The sequence below is a fragment of the Electrona antarctica genome, assembly GCF_951216825.1.
Source record: "Electrona antarctica genome assembly, chromosome: 15".
Classification (NCBI taxonomy): Eukaryota; Metazoa; Chordata; class Actinopteri; order Myctophiformes; family Myctophidae; genus Electrona; species Electrona antarctica.
Window position 1 is genome coordinate 802,548 of NC_136796.1, and position 21,068 is coordinate 823,615.

Below are 21,068 nucleotides of genomic sequence, written 5' to 3' on the forward strand. Positions count from 1 at the left end.
TGCGCGCGCGCCCTCTTGGCGGGCTCTTCATCACGAGGGTCAGTCTCTCTAGGAGCCTTTATAAACAGAGCACTGTCTAAAACTAATCATAATCACTGATTATGATTAGTTTGTGAGATTAATGAATTAATCGTAGATATTAACCTGTTTTAATTTTACGGTAACTTCTCATGTCGGGTAGCCTATACAGCTCAGAGGGCCCCAGTCCCAGAGAACACCAAAGCAATTATATTTTATAATTTATATTTTGATTTAATGTATATGTTTATTTTCCAAATGAGTGGCCAAATACGTATACATCTTATTAGTGTGGTTGCAACCAGAATATAGAGCGTCGCAGTCAGAGGCGTATCTACAATAAGGCGAGGGCAGGCGTCCGCCTGTCCAAATCCATTTCTGCCTGTTGGCCAAAATCCATACAATGAGAAAAAAAATCACACCCGTGTGAACTGAGTGGTGCAAGGTCATATAGTCTGATCTGATCAGCTATGTCAGTGACGTCACACACTAACCATAGCAACCATTCTCGTTTTTTTGGTACGAACAAACACGGGTACATGGGGCCACGGGTACAAAGCCAGTTGTTGGAGTGGTTTGCACCACTCAAAAAGATGACAAAAACAAGACGTGAGAACTTTTAATGGACAGCTGATTGGCCGTCGCGGTAGAGCGCAACCCTCAATCACCCATTGGAATGTAAATGCAAGCCTTTCAGCCTTTGTATCCTACTCGTCTGGCAGGTATATCTCTTTGAAAACCTTTAGTGCTACGATTGTGTGCGGGGAGACGACAATTAACACATCTTGCCTGTCCAAAATATAATTATTGCCTGCCCAAAATGTAATTCCTGGAAACGCCACTGGTCGCAGTCCCGCCCCCTGTCATGACGACGCCAGGGCCCACGAAATGAATCCCAATGCATTTTTCCTCATAGACATTTCAAAAAGTATTTATTTAAAGACGGTTACGCCGCGGACAAAGCCAACTCGAGTCGTGACAAATCATGACGATAAACACAATATTTTGGACCAAACAAATAATTTAAATTACAAAGATGAAAAAAATTGTGTTGGTTGTCATGATTTGTCACGACAAGAGTTGGCTTTGTACGAGGCTTAAAAGGTCTTTAAATAAATACTTTTTGAAAAGTCTATGAGGAAAATGAACGGAGAATCATTTCCTGGGCCCTGATGGTAGGGGGCGCTACTCCCACCGTTTTGACGGTACGCACTTGAGCCATATCTCAAATTGACCGGCTTCACCGGGAATGGTGTGCTGGCTCGTTGCTAAGAGAAATGTTGTATAGTTTAATTGATATGAATTAATTGTCGTCAATGGAAATCTCATGTTAACGAAAAAGTGTCAGGGTCGCTCCGAAACTTTTTCTACCCCCCATAACAGGCCACTGCGAACCCATGTAGTAACCTTCGTTTTTCTCTAAAATGCCCAGAAGGGGGCGCAACAGTGAACGAACTGTTTGTTTCCTGATTACGGGGCGATAAGGGGGCGTGGCAAACCTGAAATGACCACGCCTATCCCCCCTAAGTCAAGGCTTCCGCATCTTTTGGTATATAAAGCTCGTTGTCTGTACGACCTCGGGGAGTGGTACTTTGGATGGTGGGCGGAGCCACGGGTTTAAAGGACATTTACAAAACAATTCCGACTCACTAACGCTGGTCCCGTCTCTCTACCAGTGTTGTTTTTGGCAGAGAAAAATTATTTTAGTCTCTTCAATAGTTTTCATTTAGTTTAAGTCACGTTTTAGTCACCTCAAATGTTTTAGTGTTTAGTCTAGTTTTAGTCGACTAAATCTAGAGTTGATTTAGTCGAACAAAATGTATTTTGGCGGGCCTTGATGCCGTCGTAATGACGTATTTTTTTCACTTGCTGAAAATAGCTGATCTACAAGCTACAAGATCACAAGCGACGTGTTGTGATCTTGTAGATCTTCTATTTTCAGCATGCAACCAAGTGTAAAATGACGTATACTGGATCTCTTGTCCACTAGTCCTTTCCTAACATGTTAACGACATTGTAAGAAAGAAAATCACACCCGTGTGAACTGAGTGGTGCAGTGACGTCACACACTAACCATAGCAACCATGCTCACCTGTACATGGCCCCATGTACACACACCTGGTACACAGGTACAGACACGGGTACAGACAAAGCTGGTTATTGGAGTGGTTTGCACCACTCAAAAAACAAACTAATAAATTAAACTAAACTTAGGCCCGCTTAAAGACCAGAGGCGACCAAGCCTTCTCTGTTGTAGCCCCCAAATGATGGAATTTGCATTCCCCTCCCACGTCAAATTGGCCCCTTCTATCGAGACGTTTACATCTCGCCTAAAGACCCACCTCTATTGAGCGTCGCAATCCCGCCCCTTTCATGACGACGCCAGGCCCAGGAAATGATTCCCAATGCATTTTTCCCATAGACATTTCTATTAGTATTTATTTAAAGACGGTTACGCCGCGGACAAAGCCAACTCGAGTCGTGACAACTCATGACAACAAACACAATATTTTGGACCAAACAAATAATTACAAAGAAGAAAAACAACAAAAAAACCTGCCGTTTTTTTCTTCTTTCTAATTATTTGTTCGGCCCAAAAGATTGTGTTTGTTGTCATGAGTTGCCACGACTCGAGTTGGCTTTGTCCGCGGCGTAAACGTCTTTAAATAAATACTTTCTGAAATGTCTGAGGAAAATGAACGGAGAATCATTTCCTGGGCCCTGGTAGGGGGCGGGACTGGGCCCTGGTAGGGGGCGGGACTGGGCCCTGGTAGGGGGCGGGACTGGGCCCTGGTAGGGGGCGGGACTGGGCCCTGGTAGGGGGCGGGACTGGGCCCTGGTAGGGGGCGGGACTGCGACGCTCTATATAGCTTGGCTTTTAACCCCACTTGAGTTTCTTTGGTCCTTGTTATTAGGGACTTTAACCCTTAGACAGATTACTACTGGAAAACACGTGGAGTTTTGCATTAGTCTTTTCTGCCCTGTACGTGATTTTCCGTAGTTCTCTTTTTTTATTAATACCAATATATTAATTCGGTCCGCACCTCTGTATATAGTATTGAGCATAAATATCAACTACATTTCCCAGAATTCCCGTGTCACGTGACACACGTGTATGCTTTCCTATTGGAAACTGACGCCCAGCCCCCAGTGAACAGGGGGGTTGGTTGACTCCTCCGAGGTGGGCACTGGAGGAAGAGTTTTTCAGCCAGGTTTGCAGTCGCCGCAAAAAAAACAATCTGAAAAATGATCCATCCGTGTCCAGTGGCATTCTCCAGTCCCAGACCGTTGGCCGGGCTGCAACATCCACCCTCGCGGATTACACGTGTGCAATGTTTTTTCTTCTCCCCACCGGAGTTACCACCAAGGCTGATGCCTTCGCTAAAAGGTAATTTTATTGTATTCGAAAATGCCCTAATATGACATGTCTAGTAAGACGATCCCTATATTTGGCCCGAGCCGACCTAGTGCTGATATCAGATAGATGTGGTAGAACCATATATGGATAGATCTAACTGGTTTAGTCATCGTGACATGCATAGTCGGAGAATATATAACAAGGGTCGGTACTATAGGTGATCGACGTAGCTAACAAAAACATCTGATCAAATGAATGTATTGTACTGTGTCTTTGTGGGCCGAATCGTGGCATCGTGGCATACAAATAGATGTTTGTATAATTAGTATCACGATAAAATAATATGGCGACGTTAGAATGACACCACCAATGAGTGATCGCGTGTAATGTAGCTGCCCAGCGTATATCCAGCACCATCATAGGTGATCGACGTAGCTAACAAAAACATCTGATCAAATGAATGTATTGTACTGTGTCTTTGTGGGCCGAATCGTGGCATCGTGGCATACAAATAGATGTTTGTATAATTAGTATCACGATAAAATAATATGGCGACGTTAGAATGACACCACCAATGAGTGATCGCGTGTAATGTAGCTGCCCAGCGTATATCCAGCACCATCACGTCACCACATTCCACTGGCTGTTGGCTAGTAGTAGTTGCTAACAAACACTGCACAAATGGTACTGGCTATTGGCCGGGCCACAAGCCCGGGCAATAGCCAGTACCAATGTTGCTGGATGATTGCGACGCAATGGTGCTGGATATACCCTGGGCAGCTAGCTACATTACCACCGATCACTCATTGGTGTTTCATTCTAACGTTGCCATATTATTTTATCGTGATACTACTTATACAAGCATCTATTTGTATTTGTCATGCCACGACTCGGCCCACAAAGACACTGCACAATAAAATCATTGATCGCCAGCAGCCGGGTAAAACGCCATGTAATAGTAGCGTGCACTGACTACAGCTAAAATGTTTATTTCTTTTTATATATTTAGAACTGGCATCAGATGAGGAGGAGGAGGAGGAGGATGAAGAGTCAAGACTGCGATGGCGTTCTCCGACACTGAACCGGATTCATTCATTCATTCATTTCAGGGGGGGCAGTTTTTGGGTGTTTTTTTTATTTAGCCTACTCACACATAACCTGACTCCGCCAGATGGGGCAGCAGAGAGTACACTGGGTTCCCCCCTCCTGCTCCCATCTGGGAACTCTCAGGCAGACTTGATGCCCGGCCACAAAACGGCCTGGCCAATCAGCAGCAGCTAGAAGCGAAGTTGCTCACAAAACGGCCTGGCCAATCAGCAGCAGCTAGTAGAAGCTAGAAGCTGCTGCTAGAAGTTGCTAGAAGCTGCTGCTGATTGGCCAGGCCGTTTTGTGGCCGGGCATCAAGTCTGCCTGAGAGTTCCCAGATGGGAGCAGGAGGGGGGAACACAGTGTACACTCTGCTGCCCCATATGGCGGAGTCAGGTTAACTCACACACACACACCGTCAAGGACTGGGTTTGGGGACATTTGGGAGGAGTAGCTCTGATCCATAGCTCTAAATGCGCATTTAGAGCTATGGATCAGAGCTAGGGGAGGAGTAACTGTTTTGTATATTGTAGGCCTATTTATTTTCTGTAATATTTATCATTTTATTATGTTAGTAGTCGTAAAAAATAAAAGACGCTTTTACAATGAGTTAGACCTGTCATGACTATTTTGTTCACTATTGTGAGGTTTATTGTATATGACTAAGCAAGTTTCAACTGTGATTTACTCTGTAACGGTAGATGGTAATAACTCAATTTCTTTTTTATAATACAGTATACATTCAAGTCTATATTTTGATACATATCATGGGCACCAAGTCATATCAAAACAATGTCCTTGGATGTGTTTTTTATCAAAACTGTGTTTCTTCATAACAGGTTTTTGAGATACATGCATGAATAGACAAGGTACTGGTAAGACTATGTAAACATGGTATATATCAAAATGTGCGTTAGAATGTCTAATTTTACCCCAAAAAAGAATTGAGTTTATATGATGTTCCAATTTCAGAGCTATGGGGACTTTTAGCTGGATAGGTCAGATTGATCATGACTGACCATGCTATTTATAGATGGCAAAATATCTACAGTGGTACATGTGAGAAACTTTTTATTTTATTTTAATTGAACTAGACAACTCACCCTTTAAAATGAGATATTGCATGGCTATGTATGCCCAGCAGAAAAAAAGTTATTTAGAAAATAAAACTTCAACCGGGCATAACTTTTTTTGGTTGTCCTAGAAACAGAAACAGTGTAAATGCAGGCTCTTTTAAATGGCTTCCAACACAAGAACTAAACATTTTATCAACTCAGTTCATTTTTTTCCTGGAAGCAGACAAGTCAAGCTTTCTCTGAAGGTCTTTCGTTGTCACACATTCACAACAGAGAATTTTCAATAAATCATTCAAAAACGCCATTCTGGCCATAGAGAAGTCTACCTACTATATAGAAATCCTTGAAACGCTCAAAGAGTTAAGCAACGACTGTTTCAGGACGGCGACGCTATGCGGAAGTACGGCGGCTATGACGCCGTCGCCGTAGCTCTCAAAATCGTTAAGCAAACAGCCGTCGGCGACGGCGACATTGGTTCCCATGGTGACGCGTCTATGCAGCATGTGTCAAACATAAACACTTTTTTTTAAAACACCCCGTCGCGCGTCAGCTAACTTGCCGATATTGCTTAATTCTTACATGCGCTGGACATGATCAGCAGTGGAAAGAGGAAGGTGTTGGAGCAATCTGTGTTGTTCTAAAACCGTTTTAATAAACGTGGTTAATATGACATATGGTATTAGTGTTATTTCTTCATTCAGAGCATGTCAACACACAGCATAAGAGAGGTGATGGAGCAATCGGTGTAAATGTATGACAGCTATAATTTCAATAAACATGGTTATGACATGGCGTTGTAGACACTACGTGTAAGTGTAGGTTCTGCCGTAGTAGAAAGGGCTGTGACGGAGAGCAGGTTTATGTATCGAGCACTGATCCATTTCCGGTCGTCGTAGCCGACTGCCGTATCCGTCGTCGCTTAAAGTCACTATTGTCTGACGCTGCTGCGTCTTGTACTTTTCAGTCACGAGTTGTTTCAGTGTTTTGTACTGTGTTTTTCTGTATTTCAGCTATAGTGTAATCCGTAGTTGAGGAGCGCCAGCCCCTCTTATATACATGGTTTAATGTTTGTCTTTAGTTCAATGTTTGTTTTGTAAACGCCATTGACAATGAAGGGAAAATTTACGTCATAATGTGCCATTTACGTCACATTGTCTCTTTATTGTTAATGGCGTTTAATGTTTGTGTTGGCACCGTTTGTTTTACATCACCAGACCTAATCAACATGAGTTAGACTTTAATATATTTGCGCCCCTCACTTCACACGGGTGTGATTTTTATTTTCCTGTACAGCACTTTGTAAACCTTGCTATATAAGCGTGCTATATAAATAATGTGTATTGGATTGCATTGGATTGACATTATCATCATACATCATGCAGATGTATGATGATAAGAGCGCCCCTCACTTCACACAGGTGTGATTTTTTTTAACTGATTCTCTTATCAAGTAATATTTAACATGGTACCACAACGTGGCTGGCATCTCCCTTAGAGACCTGCCCGTCCTTGCCTCATCTGAAACATTTTCATCATAGTTTTGTGGTGGTATATCTTCTGAAGTTAGGCAACTTTTAATGACGGGGCTTGCCCACCACACCACATGCCTCATTTTGGTTCATTCGGGTGGCATCAAACGTGTTCTGCACACCTACATACAGTCTTTGTTACATGTGTGTTGGTGGAGTACAGTATACACGTACACAGAGATCAAATGATAATAACAAAAAAAACACAGCACACTTCTCTTCACTTGGTCAATAAAGAAATAATTTCGGTCAAGAACCTTTCTTGATAAACAGTAAATGAAAGACTGTCTAGACGTCTGTTGACAAGTGGGGAGATAGTCAGTTGGGCCCTATTTTCACTGGTGCTTCACCCCTATCCCTCTTTGCCTTTAGTTTTTACTTTTTACTATATTTTTTGAGTGGTGCAAACCACTCCAACAACCAGCTTTGTCTGTATCTATGTGTCTATGTATGTGTGCACCTGTACGTGTGTGTACCTGTACGTGGGACCCAATAAAATGAGCATGGTTACTATGGTCACTGACATTACGTCAGACCACAGCTGATCAGGCTATATATAAGACCTTGCACCACTCAGTTCACACGGGTGTGATTTTTAACTATGTTGATAAACATTTCTGAGTGGTGTAAACCACTCCTACAACTGGCTTTGTTAGTTTACGTGTCTGTCTGTCTGTTCGTACCAAAAAATGAGCATGGTTGCTATGGTCACCCAGTTCACACGGGTGTGATTTCATTACGTCAGACATTACGTCAGACCACAGCTGATCTGAGTGGTGACCTTACACCACTCAGTTCACACGGGTGTGATTTTTACTATATTTCTTAACTATGTTGATAAACATTTTTAAATAGTTCAAATAGCCAATCTACAAGCTCACGGCTATTTGAAGTGTTGTAAAACGTTCTTTCAAAATGGTAAAAGGCAAAGACGTTCAGGGGTCCCTTAGGCGGATAACCAAACCAATTGTGCATTTTATGACTAAAGCATGAAACTTTCAGAATATCATCTACACACCCCAAGGTTTGATTTCAGACGTGGAACCACTTTCTGACTGACCTCTGGTGACCTTGAGGGGTCATTGACCTCAGAATTTCATTTTTGCACGTTTTGCTCCATTATTTTCCACTATAATAATTATTTATGTTTGTTAAATGGAAGTTTTGTTCTAATGAATGACAACTTAAACCCCAATATTCTACATAAATGGTGAATCATGTCAACTTTTATGATATAAATGTTATGACATTGTTATAACATTAAAAACATCTAGGAGAGAGATAGTGCGGAGAGAGAGAGTGCGGCGGTTAAGCTCATATATGGAAGGTATTGTGCATGTTATGACTAAAGCATGGCACTTTCTACAGTGTTTCTATATACCATTAAGTTTGTTTTTAGACGTGGAAACACTTCTGAATTTACATCTGGAAATTGTCAGAGGCTGTACACATTTCGGGCTGTCAAACCATGCTGTAAACTGCCCATGTTAAACCCAGAAATGTTTTTTCCTTTAAACTTTTATGATTAAAATGTCATCTATAGGCTGGCAGATGATGATTGTTTGCTAAAAGTTATATGTTGGACAATTTGAGTAATTAGCATAATGAGCAAATCAATTGCTTAATGAGCAAATTAACTGGAAATGGCTATCATTTTGCATCCATTTAACTTTGAAAGGTGACTTAAGAGTCAAAGTCTATGTTTGTGATATCCAGAAATGCATCTGTTATTATGGTGAAGTCATACACCCTTTCTTCATTAGCATAATTGGCATAAATTATGTAAAACATAGGTACAAATTAGGAATTAGCTATAGTGTTATTGCTTTTAGTCAACATATCAAGGTTGTTTTAGAGTCTACATCTATATTATGTTACATAAATTAATCTCTTGCCATAACTAAATTATGAAATTGTTCCCCATTTGCATAATTTGCATAAAGTATATAATAATTCGTCTTTCGGTCAATTTTATGACATGTCTAATCCAGTGGAGTGACGGGGCAGCAGTGGCTCATGAGGTAGATGATCGGACGTCTTGGAATCTGAAAGCACGGCATGATGCACACTCTGCATTGGAACATTGATGAACATGTCTGTGATAAAAGCAGGCATCGAGTGTTATCAGATGCTTGTGCTTGTGATACTGTCTCCTTACTCTCCTACCCTGTGAGAAAGTACCATGCCTAGTCTCTCAATACAGTTCCTGTTGGAACTTCTACAACCCATTCACAAGAAGGATGGCCATAGCTGAATGAGCCACCTGGGAAACAGATGGTCCCAGGTTCAATTCCAGGCCCCGGCAATGTGTCGAGGTATACATAAGCAAGACCCTTAATCCCCAACTACCCCTGACCTCAAAGGTCTGACGGCCTTGAGCAGCAATAACCTAATTGAAGCAGAAAACAGAATTTTCCAATATGGTTAATATAAGGTCTAATACACAAAGATGAAGACAAAGAAGATGTAGAGGCTGAAGGGAATGAGGAGAGAGATGATGAAGATAGTGGAAAAAGACCATTGAGTGTGAGGTTGTGGTTCTAAGTGAACTCACTAGTGCTCATTATGGTACATTTTTTGTCCACTCAGTCTGTCTCTCAGAGTAGGGCTGTGGACAGTTCAGAGACTTGCCTACCGGTGACATTGTCGGTAGGCAGGTTTTTCATTTCGAACATTTAAATGTTTTAATTTGATTTTGTATTAATGTGAGAACAATGACTTCTATAATAGCTAACTTTCCAAAAATATAGTCTTCAGTTTATATTAGCTTGGATTCTCCATCGATGTCACTGGTAGCAAGTGTTATGACAGAAATGGTACCATATTATCTCCCAACATCTCCTTAAATTCCTGCCACCTGGTATAGAAGGCTTAAGAGTATCCAACAGTTACTTCCCCCAAAACGTATGAACCCTGAAAGCTCGCCATGCTGCCCCCAAAACCAAAATCATGAGATGAATAGGGCATACAATAGCAGTGGCAGCCATTTTCGGGTTCCATCGTTCCAGACCCCATTGTTTTTTCCCCCATAGAGATTTCTACGAATATTTATATACAAAAAATAATAAGCCTATAGAATCAAGCCATCCAGGACCGTACTGAATCATGACGTTAAAACATTTGATTCTGTGATTTATTTTTAAATATTTAATTATATAATATACAATAGCCTTTGTTTTTCACAGCATTTATGGATCCTGGATTGATATATATATTGTTTGGAAATCTCTATATGTGAAAAATGAATGGAGTCTGGATGGATGGAACCATAAAATAGCCACCACTGCTATGCCCTATAGCACCTTTGAATATACTGTAACGATATTCATTGGATATAAAAACCAAAAAAAATCATCAATCAAGTCTTTCTGTATTTTTTTCTTCCATAACTTCATTAAAAAAGATTAAGACCAATACAATAATGTTAAAATAACAACAACTATCTCTTCTGTGGTTCTTGTCATTTTTTACTCTTCGCTGCCACAAGCTCCTGTGCAGCTTTCTTGGCTTTGACCATCTCCTTATACCTCTTCATACAGTCCTTTTTGTAGCTCTATGAAGAGCTGCATCTTTATTTTATTTTGCTAGCACTGTAGAAAGTGTCATGCTTTAGTCATAAAATGCACAATACCTTCCATATATGAGCTTAACCGCTCTCTATAGATGTTTTTAATGTTATTACAATGTCATAACATTTATATCATAAAAGTTGACATGATTCACCATCTCTGTAGACTATTGGGCTTTAAGTTGTCATTCATTAGAACAAAACTTCCATTTAACAAACATAAATAATTATTATAGTGGAAAATAATGGAGCAAAACGTGCAAAAATGCAATTCTGAGGTCAATGAACCCTCAAGGTCACCAGAGGTCAGTCAGAAAGTGGTTCCACGTCTGAAATCAAACCTTGGGGTGTGTAGATGATATTCTGAAAGTTTCATGCTTTAGTCATAAAATGCACAATACTTTCCATATATGAGCTTAACCGCCGCACTATGTGTAAAATAGGGCCCGGCGTTGTCTCTTCATGCCTCAAAGCTTAAAGGGATAGTTCAGATTTTTTTAACTTAAGTTGTATGAAATACTTGCCATTAATATAGTGGTTGCAACTGTATTAATTGATTGCCCGAATCCCGTGGTGGGAATTCTGCTCTGGTTTTGGTCAATATTAAGTAGTTCCAGTCATTTTGTGGGGGGCACTGGGGTCACGCAGTAAAAGTAAATGAATCCACAAAACGAACGTAATTTGTATTGTTGACCTATTTCTAAAATATTAGCGCGACTTTCGTTCAACTTTGACCCCTCTATCACATGGAACTATTTTTTGGGCGTAGTGATATGGACACAAAAAACATAGTTCTGTGTGATAGAGGGGTAAAAAAAGAACAGAAGTTGCACTAATATTTTAGAAATAGGTCAACAATACAAATGACGTTAGTTTTGTGGATTCATTTACTTTTACTGCGTGGCCCCCAGTGCACCCCACAAAATGACCAAAACCAGAGCAGAACTCCCACCACAGGACTCGGGCAATCAATTAATACAGTTGCAACCACTATATTAATGGCAAGTATTTCATACAACTTAAGTTAAAAAAATCTGAACTATCCCTTTAATTGTGCGTACTGTACATGAAAGCAATCAAACGCTATGCGACGTTTTTGATAGATCACTTTATGAAGGTTAATCATTCGTTATTCCTGCAGCCCGTAACCAACATTCTGTCTATGTTTTGTGGCGTTGCATGAATATGTCTGTAAGTTATGCACCTTTTTGTGATAGGCCACGTCGTACGGCCTCCCCTTTGGCCAACAATGTCATCAGTTCTTTGGTCTTATATGTCTGAGAAACCTTTCCACAACAGCCTGTGTAAATCCATCAACCCATCGAATATATATATATATATATATATATATATATATATATATATATATATATATATATATATAATTTATTTATTTTTTGAGTGGTGCAAACCACTCCAATAACCAGCTTTGTCTGTATCTATGTGTCTATGTATGTGTGTACAGGGCCACGTACAGGTGAGCATGGTTGCTATGGTTAGTGTGTGACGTAGTGTGTGAACAGTTGCACCACTCGGTTCACACGGTTGTGATTTTTTTTATATGGGTTGATATATATATATATATATATATATATATATATAGTATATATATATATATATATATATATATATATATATATATATATATATATATATATCTTTTTGTGGAATGCCACAGCCAAATCAAACAAGTTCTTCCATAGAGCGTCGCAGTCCCGCCACCCTTTCATGACGACAAAATAATTCCCCATGCAAGCGTTTTTATTTCTAATTATTTGTTCGGGGTTCGGCCCAGAATATTGTGTTTGTTGTCATGTTGGCTTTGTTCGAGGCTTACAGATCTTTAAATAAATACTTTACTTTACGGGACTGCGACGCTCTACATTCCCACGTTAAAATGTATCCTATTTGGATATTTGCCTCTCGATGTGCTGGAGGAACTCGAGGTAGGAGAAGGTTGCCTCAGAGCGGTCCTCCACCAGGTGTTGGAGGAACACGGTCTTGGCCGAAGCGCCGTCCTTGATGACGTGGAGCGTGGAGCTGAACGCTCTGCGCTCCTGCAGCCAGCCGAGGAACGCACGCACCCTCGCGGACGGAGCGGTGCGTAACTCGGGAAGGTGGCTCATGGCGGGGGGTATGGAAGCGTAGTCGGGGCACCCGAGCACGTCTCTGATGAACGTCTCGTTGCAGCATTTGCCGATCCACAGGTAGAACACGTCCCCGCAGTCCATGAGGAAGGCTCCGTCTCTGCTCAGCCACTCCGCCGACAGGCGCAGCGGGCGGGGCTGAGGAACCACCGCACGGCCATTCAGACGGAACGCCCCCTGGTCGGACATGTCGTCGTCCAGGCGGTACAGGTCGGGGTGAACCGTGTCGTCGTCCAGGCGGTACAGGTCGGGGTGAACCGTGCGCATCGTCTGCTGCAGCGGCTGCGTCTTCAAGTCGCACATGGCGAAGACCCTCTCGTCCAGCCGCACGCCGGAGCCCGCCCGCAGGGCTTTCTGTTTGAGGAGCGCGAGGACGTAGAGGGGGAAGAGGCGGAGGGACGCGGGGGCGACGAGTCCCGACTGCTGCGTCGTGTTGGACATGGAGACCCTGTAGGCGTCCAGGAAGTCCACCACCGCGTTCACCAGGCCGTCCCGCGCGTCCGACAGGCCAGAAGACACTGACCGTTCGACGGCCATGTTGGCCAGCAGACAGGTGATGGCCTGGACGTCGGCTCCAGCGTACACGTCACTCAGCTGGCTCACCACGGGCAGACACAGCGTGTGGACGCGGATGCGCCTCGTCCCTTTGCTACACGTATAGAGCAGCGCAGCCTGGAAGCAGGCCTGTGAGTAGTCTGCCAGGCTGTCGTCGAGCGATACCTGGACGGCGAGGGCAGAGTCTGGGTTCACGTTGGCGAGGGACAGCCGGTCGGTGGAACGCACAAAGAAGTTCCCGTGGAATGTGTGGACGGACAGACCTTTGGTGCAGCGCACTCTTATGTCGGCTTCAAAGCCGATGGCTCTGGTGAGGTAGTGCGCCACGTCCTTCTGGAACTTCTCCAGCTGGACCGCATTCTGGACGTGGTGGAAGGACGGGTAGTAGAAGATACTGCCGGCCGAGTACTTGGACACGCACGCCAGAGAGGCCAGGTCGGCGTACTGGGAGCTGAGCAGGAAGAGGTCCACGCATATCTGTTGACCGGAGCAATCCAGGGCCAAGTTCTTATAGAAGTCTGTGGCTGGACCCAGGTGCTGAACACTGCTGGTGCCGGACCCCTGTTCTCTGGACCGCAGCAGGCCGGCCCCCAGCGCCGGCAGCTGGGTCTGGAACACGGACACTCGCCCCCCGGTGGAGTACATGAGTTTGTAGGCCGCCTGCAACGCCGGGCCGAGGGCGCTGTGGGTCTCCCTGTTGTGACCGAACGTGGACGGGAGGGATTTCAGCAGGTCTCTCACAAGCTCCTTGCTTTCCTTCAGATTGACCATTAGGCCGTCGTGCGACGGAACGAACACGTCGTCGATGTCCGAGACCACCAGCATCTGCGGCCGCGACAGGCCCTCCTGGAAGTGGTAGAAGTGGATGGTGCTGTCGAACGTCACGAATCCCACCCTCGTCCGCGTGTCCCCGGGCAGCTTGTCGAGGTTTTCCAGCAGCGATTCACAGACGTACGTCAGATAACCGACCTCCGCCGCGTTGTGGGACACGTCGAGCACAAACAGGTAGACCGCCGGCTGTGGGGGCCTCGACACGAAGCCCGGCGTGGCGATGAACTCCACAGTGGAGCTCAGCACCTCGGGTCTCTTGCGCAGCTCGCCGTACGAGGAGCGAGTCTCTGGGTTGTACTGATGCACCACCTCGTCTTGAACACAGTTTACACGGCTGCAGATGTTACACTTCCACCTGCGCTCGTCCAGGAAGGAGACAAACGGATTGAGGTAAGTTAAGCACGAGAGACAGCGGACTATTGTGTTTGACGTCGGTACCTGCTGCTGGACATCCCTGAAGGGCTGGAGGAGGAGCCCCAGGGGAAGGCCGGCCTTGCTGAGCAGGGCCTGGTTCTGGGGAACCCCGGTCAGGGTGCACCTGAACGTCTGTGGGCTGCAGTTGGCCGCCTTGAGCTCAGGGCTGAGGTTGGGCTCGGGAGCCTCCAGGGGCCTGGGGGGCAGCAGGCTCCTCTCCTGCTGCAGGTTCACTGGCCTCAAGACATCCGACACCGAGGGCTGGGACAGGTTAGGTAATGGCTGGGAATGCTGCTGGTAGCCGGATTGGTCATAACCTCCAGAAGAAGGGGAGGAGTCAACGCGGGTGACCGGATGCTGCTGATAGGTCACCTGCATATTCTGGTAGCCATGGTTACTACACGGCAGGGCCTGGCTTGCCATGCCATTGGAGGGAGGCATGGAGTCTGGGTAGCCGCCTCGTTCTAAAGAATTGTAGCTGTTGGGCATCCAGGGGGCACTAGTCGTAGAGGAGGAAGTATCACCAGCATCATCAGTGTTGGGTGATGAGGGGGCTGATGATGCTGCTGCTACCTGGACAGAGGGGCTGGTGGCAATGCCTGAGCTAGCTCCAACATTAGCAACATGTCCGTGGAGTGGGGTATTCATTAGGTTGGGAATGGTCCTGGCAACAGTGGTCTTGGAAGCCTTCAACGTACCATACTGGCTACTTCCCGGAGCTGATGGGTAGGAAACGATGGGGTGGACAGGAGCGCCAGGACAACTGTGTGGTGCTGGAGCCATACTCGGATGCTGCTGTGGGTGCTGTGTTTGGGAAGCATGGTGTTGTTGCTGTCCACAGTAAGGAGTGCCATTGGGGTGCGGCTGCTGGAATGACTGTGGGTTACCATGAGCATTGTCTGTTGGCGGTGGGGGAGCAGAACCATGGAAGGTGGCTGGGATGGTACCATACAGATTGGTGGTGAAGCTTAGGGGTTCCCCAGAGGGTGCTGTTGGTGCTACTTGGTGCTGAGCTAGGTGACGGTGTTGCTGGTTGTTATGGTCGTAGTTAGCAATGTAGACATTGTTTGTGAAAGGCGCTTTGTTGGGGGCAGGGGTACAGAGCGCAGGGAAGGCGGGCTGGCTTTGCTGCAGCGGCTGTATTTTATAGAAGCCTGGATACATGGATGAGTACAGTCTCTGTAACCGAGAGCGGTGCGCTGGTTTGTAACACCCGGCGGTGGTGATATGTCGAGGGATTGTTCCGTTCCTTTATAGCCACCGATGCACGTTTGCAAAAAGACACATCCGAGGCTGCATGAGGTTGAATTCCCAAAGATGTGTTGGACGATTTATTGAAAGAAACCTCTACTACAGGGAGCCCCTTCCCTTGTGTCGCAGTTGGCTTAAGGTGACTCGGATGTTGAGGAGCGTTGAGAGTGTGCATGAATGATTGTGTCTACCGTATCTCTGCTGAAACAGGACTGCCAGGCCGCTCTGGTCTCCGTCTTGCTAATGATTCTCACGCTCTGTGTAGGCAGCTTTCAAGCCTCCAATCTCATATTATTATTATATATATAGATATATATATATATGACGCAACCCTTACCCCAATATGGAGTTCCACAGGCTTTCAGGCTGTACCACACGGGGACGTATGACATCATCAACTTGCGACAGTAGCAGCCTCTATTTAGTGACAAACAGATTATTTCTAAGATAAATGAAACATTAAAGGTGGTTTTTAAGCTTTGAGTGGTGCAGCCGCTCCAATGTACAGCTATGAAAAACTGCAAAACCTGTCAGTCAGTCATTCAGTCCATCCTCCGTCACACCTCGTGACACGCTCCATACAGTATCTCACGAAAGTGAGTACACACTCCTCGCATTTCTGCAAATATTTCATTATATCTCTTCATGAGACAACACTGACTACTTTACATTGTATCAGTGTGTCATTTCTTCATAGTTTTATCCTGTAGTTTTATCCTATAGTTTTATCCTGTAGTTTTATCCTATGGTCAGTTTTATCCTGTAGTTTTATCCTATGGTCAGTTTTATCCTGTAGTTTTATCCTGTAGTTTTATCCTATAGTTTTATCCTGTAGTTTTATCCTGTAGTCAGTTTTATCCTGTAGTTTTATCCTATAGTTTTATCCTGTAGTTTTATCCTGTAGTCAGTTTTATCCTGTAGTTTTATCCTATAGTTTTATCCTGTAGTTTTATCCTGTAGTCAGTTTTATCCTGTAGTTTTATCCTATAGTTGTATCCTGTAGTTTTATCCTATAGTTTTATCCTGTAGTTTTATCCTGTAGTTTTATCCTTTAGTTTTATCCTATAGTCAGTTTTATCCTATAGTCAGTTTTATCCTGTAGTTTTATCCTAGAGTTTTATTAGAGTTTTATCCTATAGTTTTATCCTATAGTTTTATTAGAGTTTTATCATATAGTTTTAATAGAGTTTTATCCTATAGTTTTATTAGTTTTATTAGAGTTTTATCCTAAAGTTGCATTAGAGTTTTATTAGAGTTTTATCCTATAGTTTTATTAGAGTTTTATCCTAGAGTTTTATTATAGTTTTATCCTATAGTTTTATTAGAGTTTTATCCTATAGTTTTATTAGAGTTGTATTAGTTTTATTAGAGTTTTATCCTAGAGTTTTATTAGAGTTTTATCCTATAGTTTTATCCTATAGTTTTATTAGAGTTTTATCATATAGTTTTATTAGAGTTTTATCCTAGAGTTGTATTAGAGTTTTATTAGAGTTTTATCCTATAGTTTTATTAGAGTTTTATCCTAGAGTTTTATTAGAGTTTTATAAGAGTTTTATCCTAGAGTTTCATCCTGTAGTTTTATAACTACGACTCCTCTAGCATTATGAGAACCAGGTACTGTATTATAACTGTAACTATGACTCCTCTAGCATTATGAGAACCAGGTACTGTATTATAACTGTAACTACGACTCCTCTAGCATTATGAGAACCAGGTACTGTATTATAACTGTAACTACGACTCCTCTAGCATTATGAGAACCAGGTACTGTATTATAACTGTAACTACGACTCCTCTAGCATTATGAGATCCAGGTACTGTATTATAACTGTAACTATGACTCCTCTAGCATTATGAGAACCAGGTACTGTATTATAACTGTAACTACGACTCCTCTAGCATTATGAGAACCAGGTACTGTATTATAACTGTAACTATGACTCCTCTAGCATTATGAGAACCAGGTACTGTATTATAACTGTAACTACGACTCCTCTAGCATTATGAGATCCAGGTACTGTATTATAACTGTAACTATGACTCCTCTAGCATTATGAGAACCAGGTACTGTATTATAACTGTAACTACGACTCCTCTAGCATTATGAGAACCAGGTACTGTATTATAACTGTAACTATGACTCCTCTAGCATTATGAGAACCAGGTACTGTATTATAACTGTAACTACGACTCCTCTAGCATTATGAGAACCAGGTACTGTATTATAACTGTAACTACGACTCCTCTAGCATTATGAGATCCAGGTACTGTATTATAACTGTAACTATGACTCCTCTAGCATTATGAGAACCAGGTACTGTATTATAACTGTAACTAAGACTCCTCTAGTATTATGAGAACCAGGTACTGTATTATAACTGTAACTATGACTCCTCTAGCATTATGAGAACCAGGTACTGTATTATAACTGTAACTACGACTCCTCTAGCATTATGAGAACCAGGTACTGTATTATAACTGTAACTATGACTCCTCTAGCATTATGAGAACCAGGTACTGTATTATAACTGTAACTACGACTCCTCTAGCATTATGAGAACCAGGTACTGTATTATAACTGTAACTACGACTCCTCTAGCATTATGAGAACCAGGTACTGTATTATAACTGTAACTATGACTCCTCTAGCATTATGAGAACCAGGTACTGTATTATAACTGTAACTACGACTCCTCTAGCATTATGAGAACCAGGTACTGTATTATAACTGTAACTATGACTCCTCTAGCATTATGAGAACCAGGTACTGTATTATAACTGTAACTACGACTCCTCTAGCATTATGAGAACCAGGTACTGTATTATAACTGTAACTACGACTCCTCTAGCATTATGAGATCCAGGTACTGTATTATAACTGTAACTATGACTCCTCTAGCATTATGAGAACCAGGTACTGTATTATAACTGTAACTATGACTCCTCTAGCATTATGAGAACCAGGTACTGTATTATAACTGTAACTACGACTCCTCTAGCATTATGAGAACCAGGTACTGTATTATAACTGTAACTATGACTCCTCTAGCATTATGAGAACCAGGTACTGTATTATAACTGTAACTACGACTCCTCTAGCATTATGAGAACCAGGTACTGTATTATAACTGTAACTATGACTCCTCTAGCATTATGAGAACCAAGTACTGTATTATAACTGTAACTATGACTCCTCTAGCATTATGAGAACCAGGTACTGTATTATAACTGTAACTACGACTCCTCTAGCATTATGAGAACCAGGTACTGTATTATAACTGTAACTATGACTCCTCTAGCATTATGAGAACCAGGCAGTCATTATTGCCAGACTTAAATGTACATACATTTTATTTTTATTCTGTTAAAACACCGACATTATTCAGGACACAACGTTTGTGCCTTCATCAGGTGACACTACTGTCACCCCCCCCCCCCCCCCCCCCCCCCCCGCGCACGCACGCACGCACATTAACTCATGTCAATATGTCAATTCTGCCCCTCTCAGGACCTGAGAGACTACATCCATCAACTGGAGCAGAAGGTGGAGGTGGTGGTGGAGGAGGAGGAAGCATACACTGACTCTGTTGACGGTGAGTTATGAACACATACACACACGCACACACACATGCACACACACACACACCGGATGGTAACCGCAAGTTTGCCAGGGGGGGATAAGCGGCCCTCCCATGAGACACAGACCGAGTATGGTATTTTATCATGAGCATTAGTGAGGACCAATTATATGAAGATAGGTTGAAAAGTGGTGAAGTGGTCCTTTAATATGAACGCCAAGTTGCTGTATACCCTGCTCTGATCTAGCCTGGATAATAAGCCAGACTAATATCACACAACACTGTCGCGGTCCTGCAGGCAATTATTTTTTGCCAACGGCTGATTCGGTCTGGTTTATTAACCAGGCTAGCTCTGATCCTCTCTCCTCATTGGCTCCTACCTGCTCTGATCCCATCTCCTCATTGGCTCCTCAGCTGTGAAGGAGGCAGAGCCTGTCATCGTGCTCACGCTGTCCTCTCACCGCGAGGTGGACACGCCCCTGGAGTTCATGACGGACGCCATGGATGTACGTATGAGAGAAACCCTGTGATTGTACAGACACCATGGATGTACGTATGAGAGAAACCCTGTGATTGTACAGACGCCGTACGTATGAGAGAAACCCTGTGATTGTACAGACACCATGGATGTACGTATGAGAGAAACCCTGTGATTGTACAGACACCATGGATGTACGTATGAGAGAAACCCTGTGATTGTACAGACACCATGGATGTACGTATGAGAGAAACCCTGTGATTGTACAGACACCATGGATGTACGTATGAGAGAAACCCTGTGATTGTACAGACACCATGGATGTACGTATGAGAGAAACCCTGTGATTGTACAGACGCCGTACGTATGAGACGTGCTACTGTATCTCTGTATAGAGCGCCGCAGTCCCGCCACCTTTCATGACGACGCCAGGCCCAGGAAATAATTCCATAGGCATTTCAAAAAGTATTTATTTAAAGACCCTTTTAAGCGTCGTACGAAGCCAACTCGAGTCGTGACAAATCATGACAACAAACAAAATATTTTGGGCCAAACAAATAATTACAAAGAAGAAAAACAACAAAAAGTGTTTTTTCCCCTTTCTAATTATTTGTTCATCCCAAAACATTGTGTTTATTGTCATGATTTGTCACGACAAGAGTTGGTTTTGTCCCGCGGCGTAAACGTCTTTAAATAAATACTTTCTCAAAAGTCTATGAGGAAAATGAACGGGGAATTCTTTTCCGGGTCTCTCAAGGGGGCGGGACTGCGACGCTCTATAGTCTTATCTCTCTGTTTCTCTTGTCCAATCAGGAGTGGCAATGCAGTCAGAGCAAGCGCTACGGTCCGCCTCAACGCACTGAGCCCGCCCTCAGGTGAGCACACCTTCATTCACCTGTTTTAAAGCTGACTTTGATTGATTGACTGAAGTGTTTATTAACAGAATTCTAGTACATTTAAAGCACAACAAAAACTGTTAACTGTGAGTGGACGACATCATACAGCATTACATTTGTTTACAAGCGGGTCCACCTTGTTCAATTCATCATAACATTTAGAGACGTACAAATATACAACTACCAAGTTCTGTTCTGTATATATCATGCATGTATGTAAGTATTTATACATGTATGTTCAAGTGATCACCGCTGTGTTCTTGACCAATCACAGTGACAATGA

General features: G+C 43.2%; 1 protein-coding gene across 1 annotated transcript; it reads right to left on the reverse strand.

The window, feature by feature from the left end:
- Positions 1-12,539: 12,539 nt before the first annotated feature.
- LOC306938684 (protein transport protein Sec24B-like) lies at positions 12,540-15,746 on the reverse strand (the record flags this gene model as incomplete). The annotated part of the gene is made up of 1 exon (XM_079522950.1): positions 12,540-15,746. The coding sequence occupies one exon, from the start codon at positions 15,744-15,746 to the stop codon at positions 12,540-12,542; it is 3,207 nt and encodes a 1,068-aa protein (XP_079379076.1).
- Between the last annotated feature and the right edge of the window lie 5,322 nt (positions 15,747-21,068).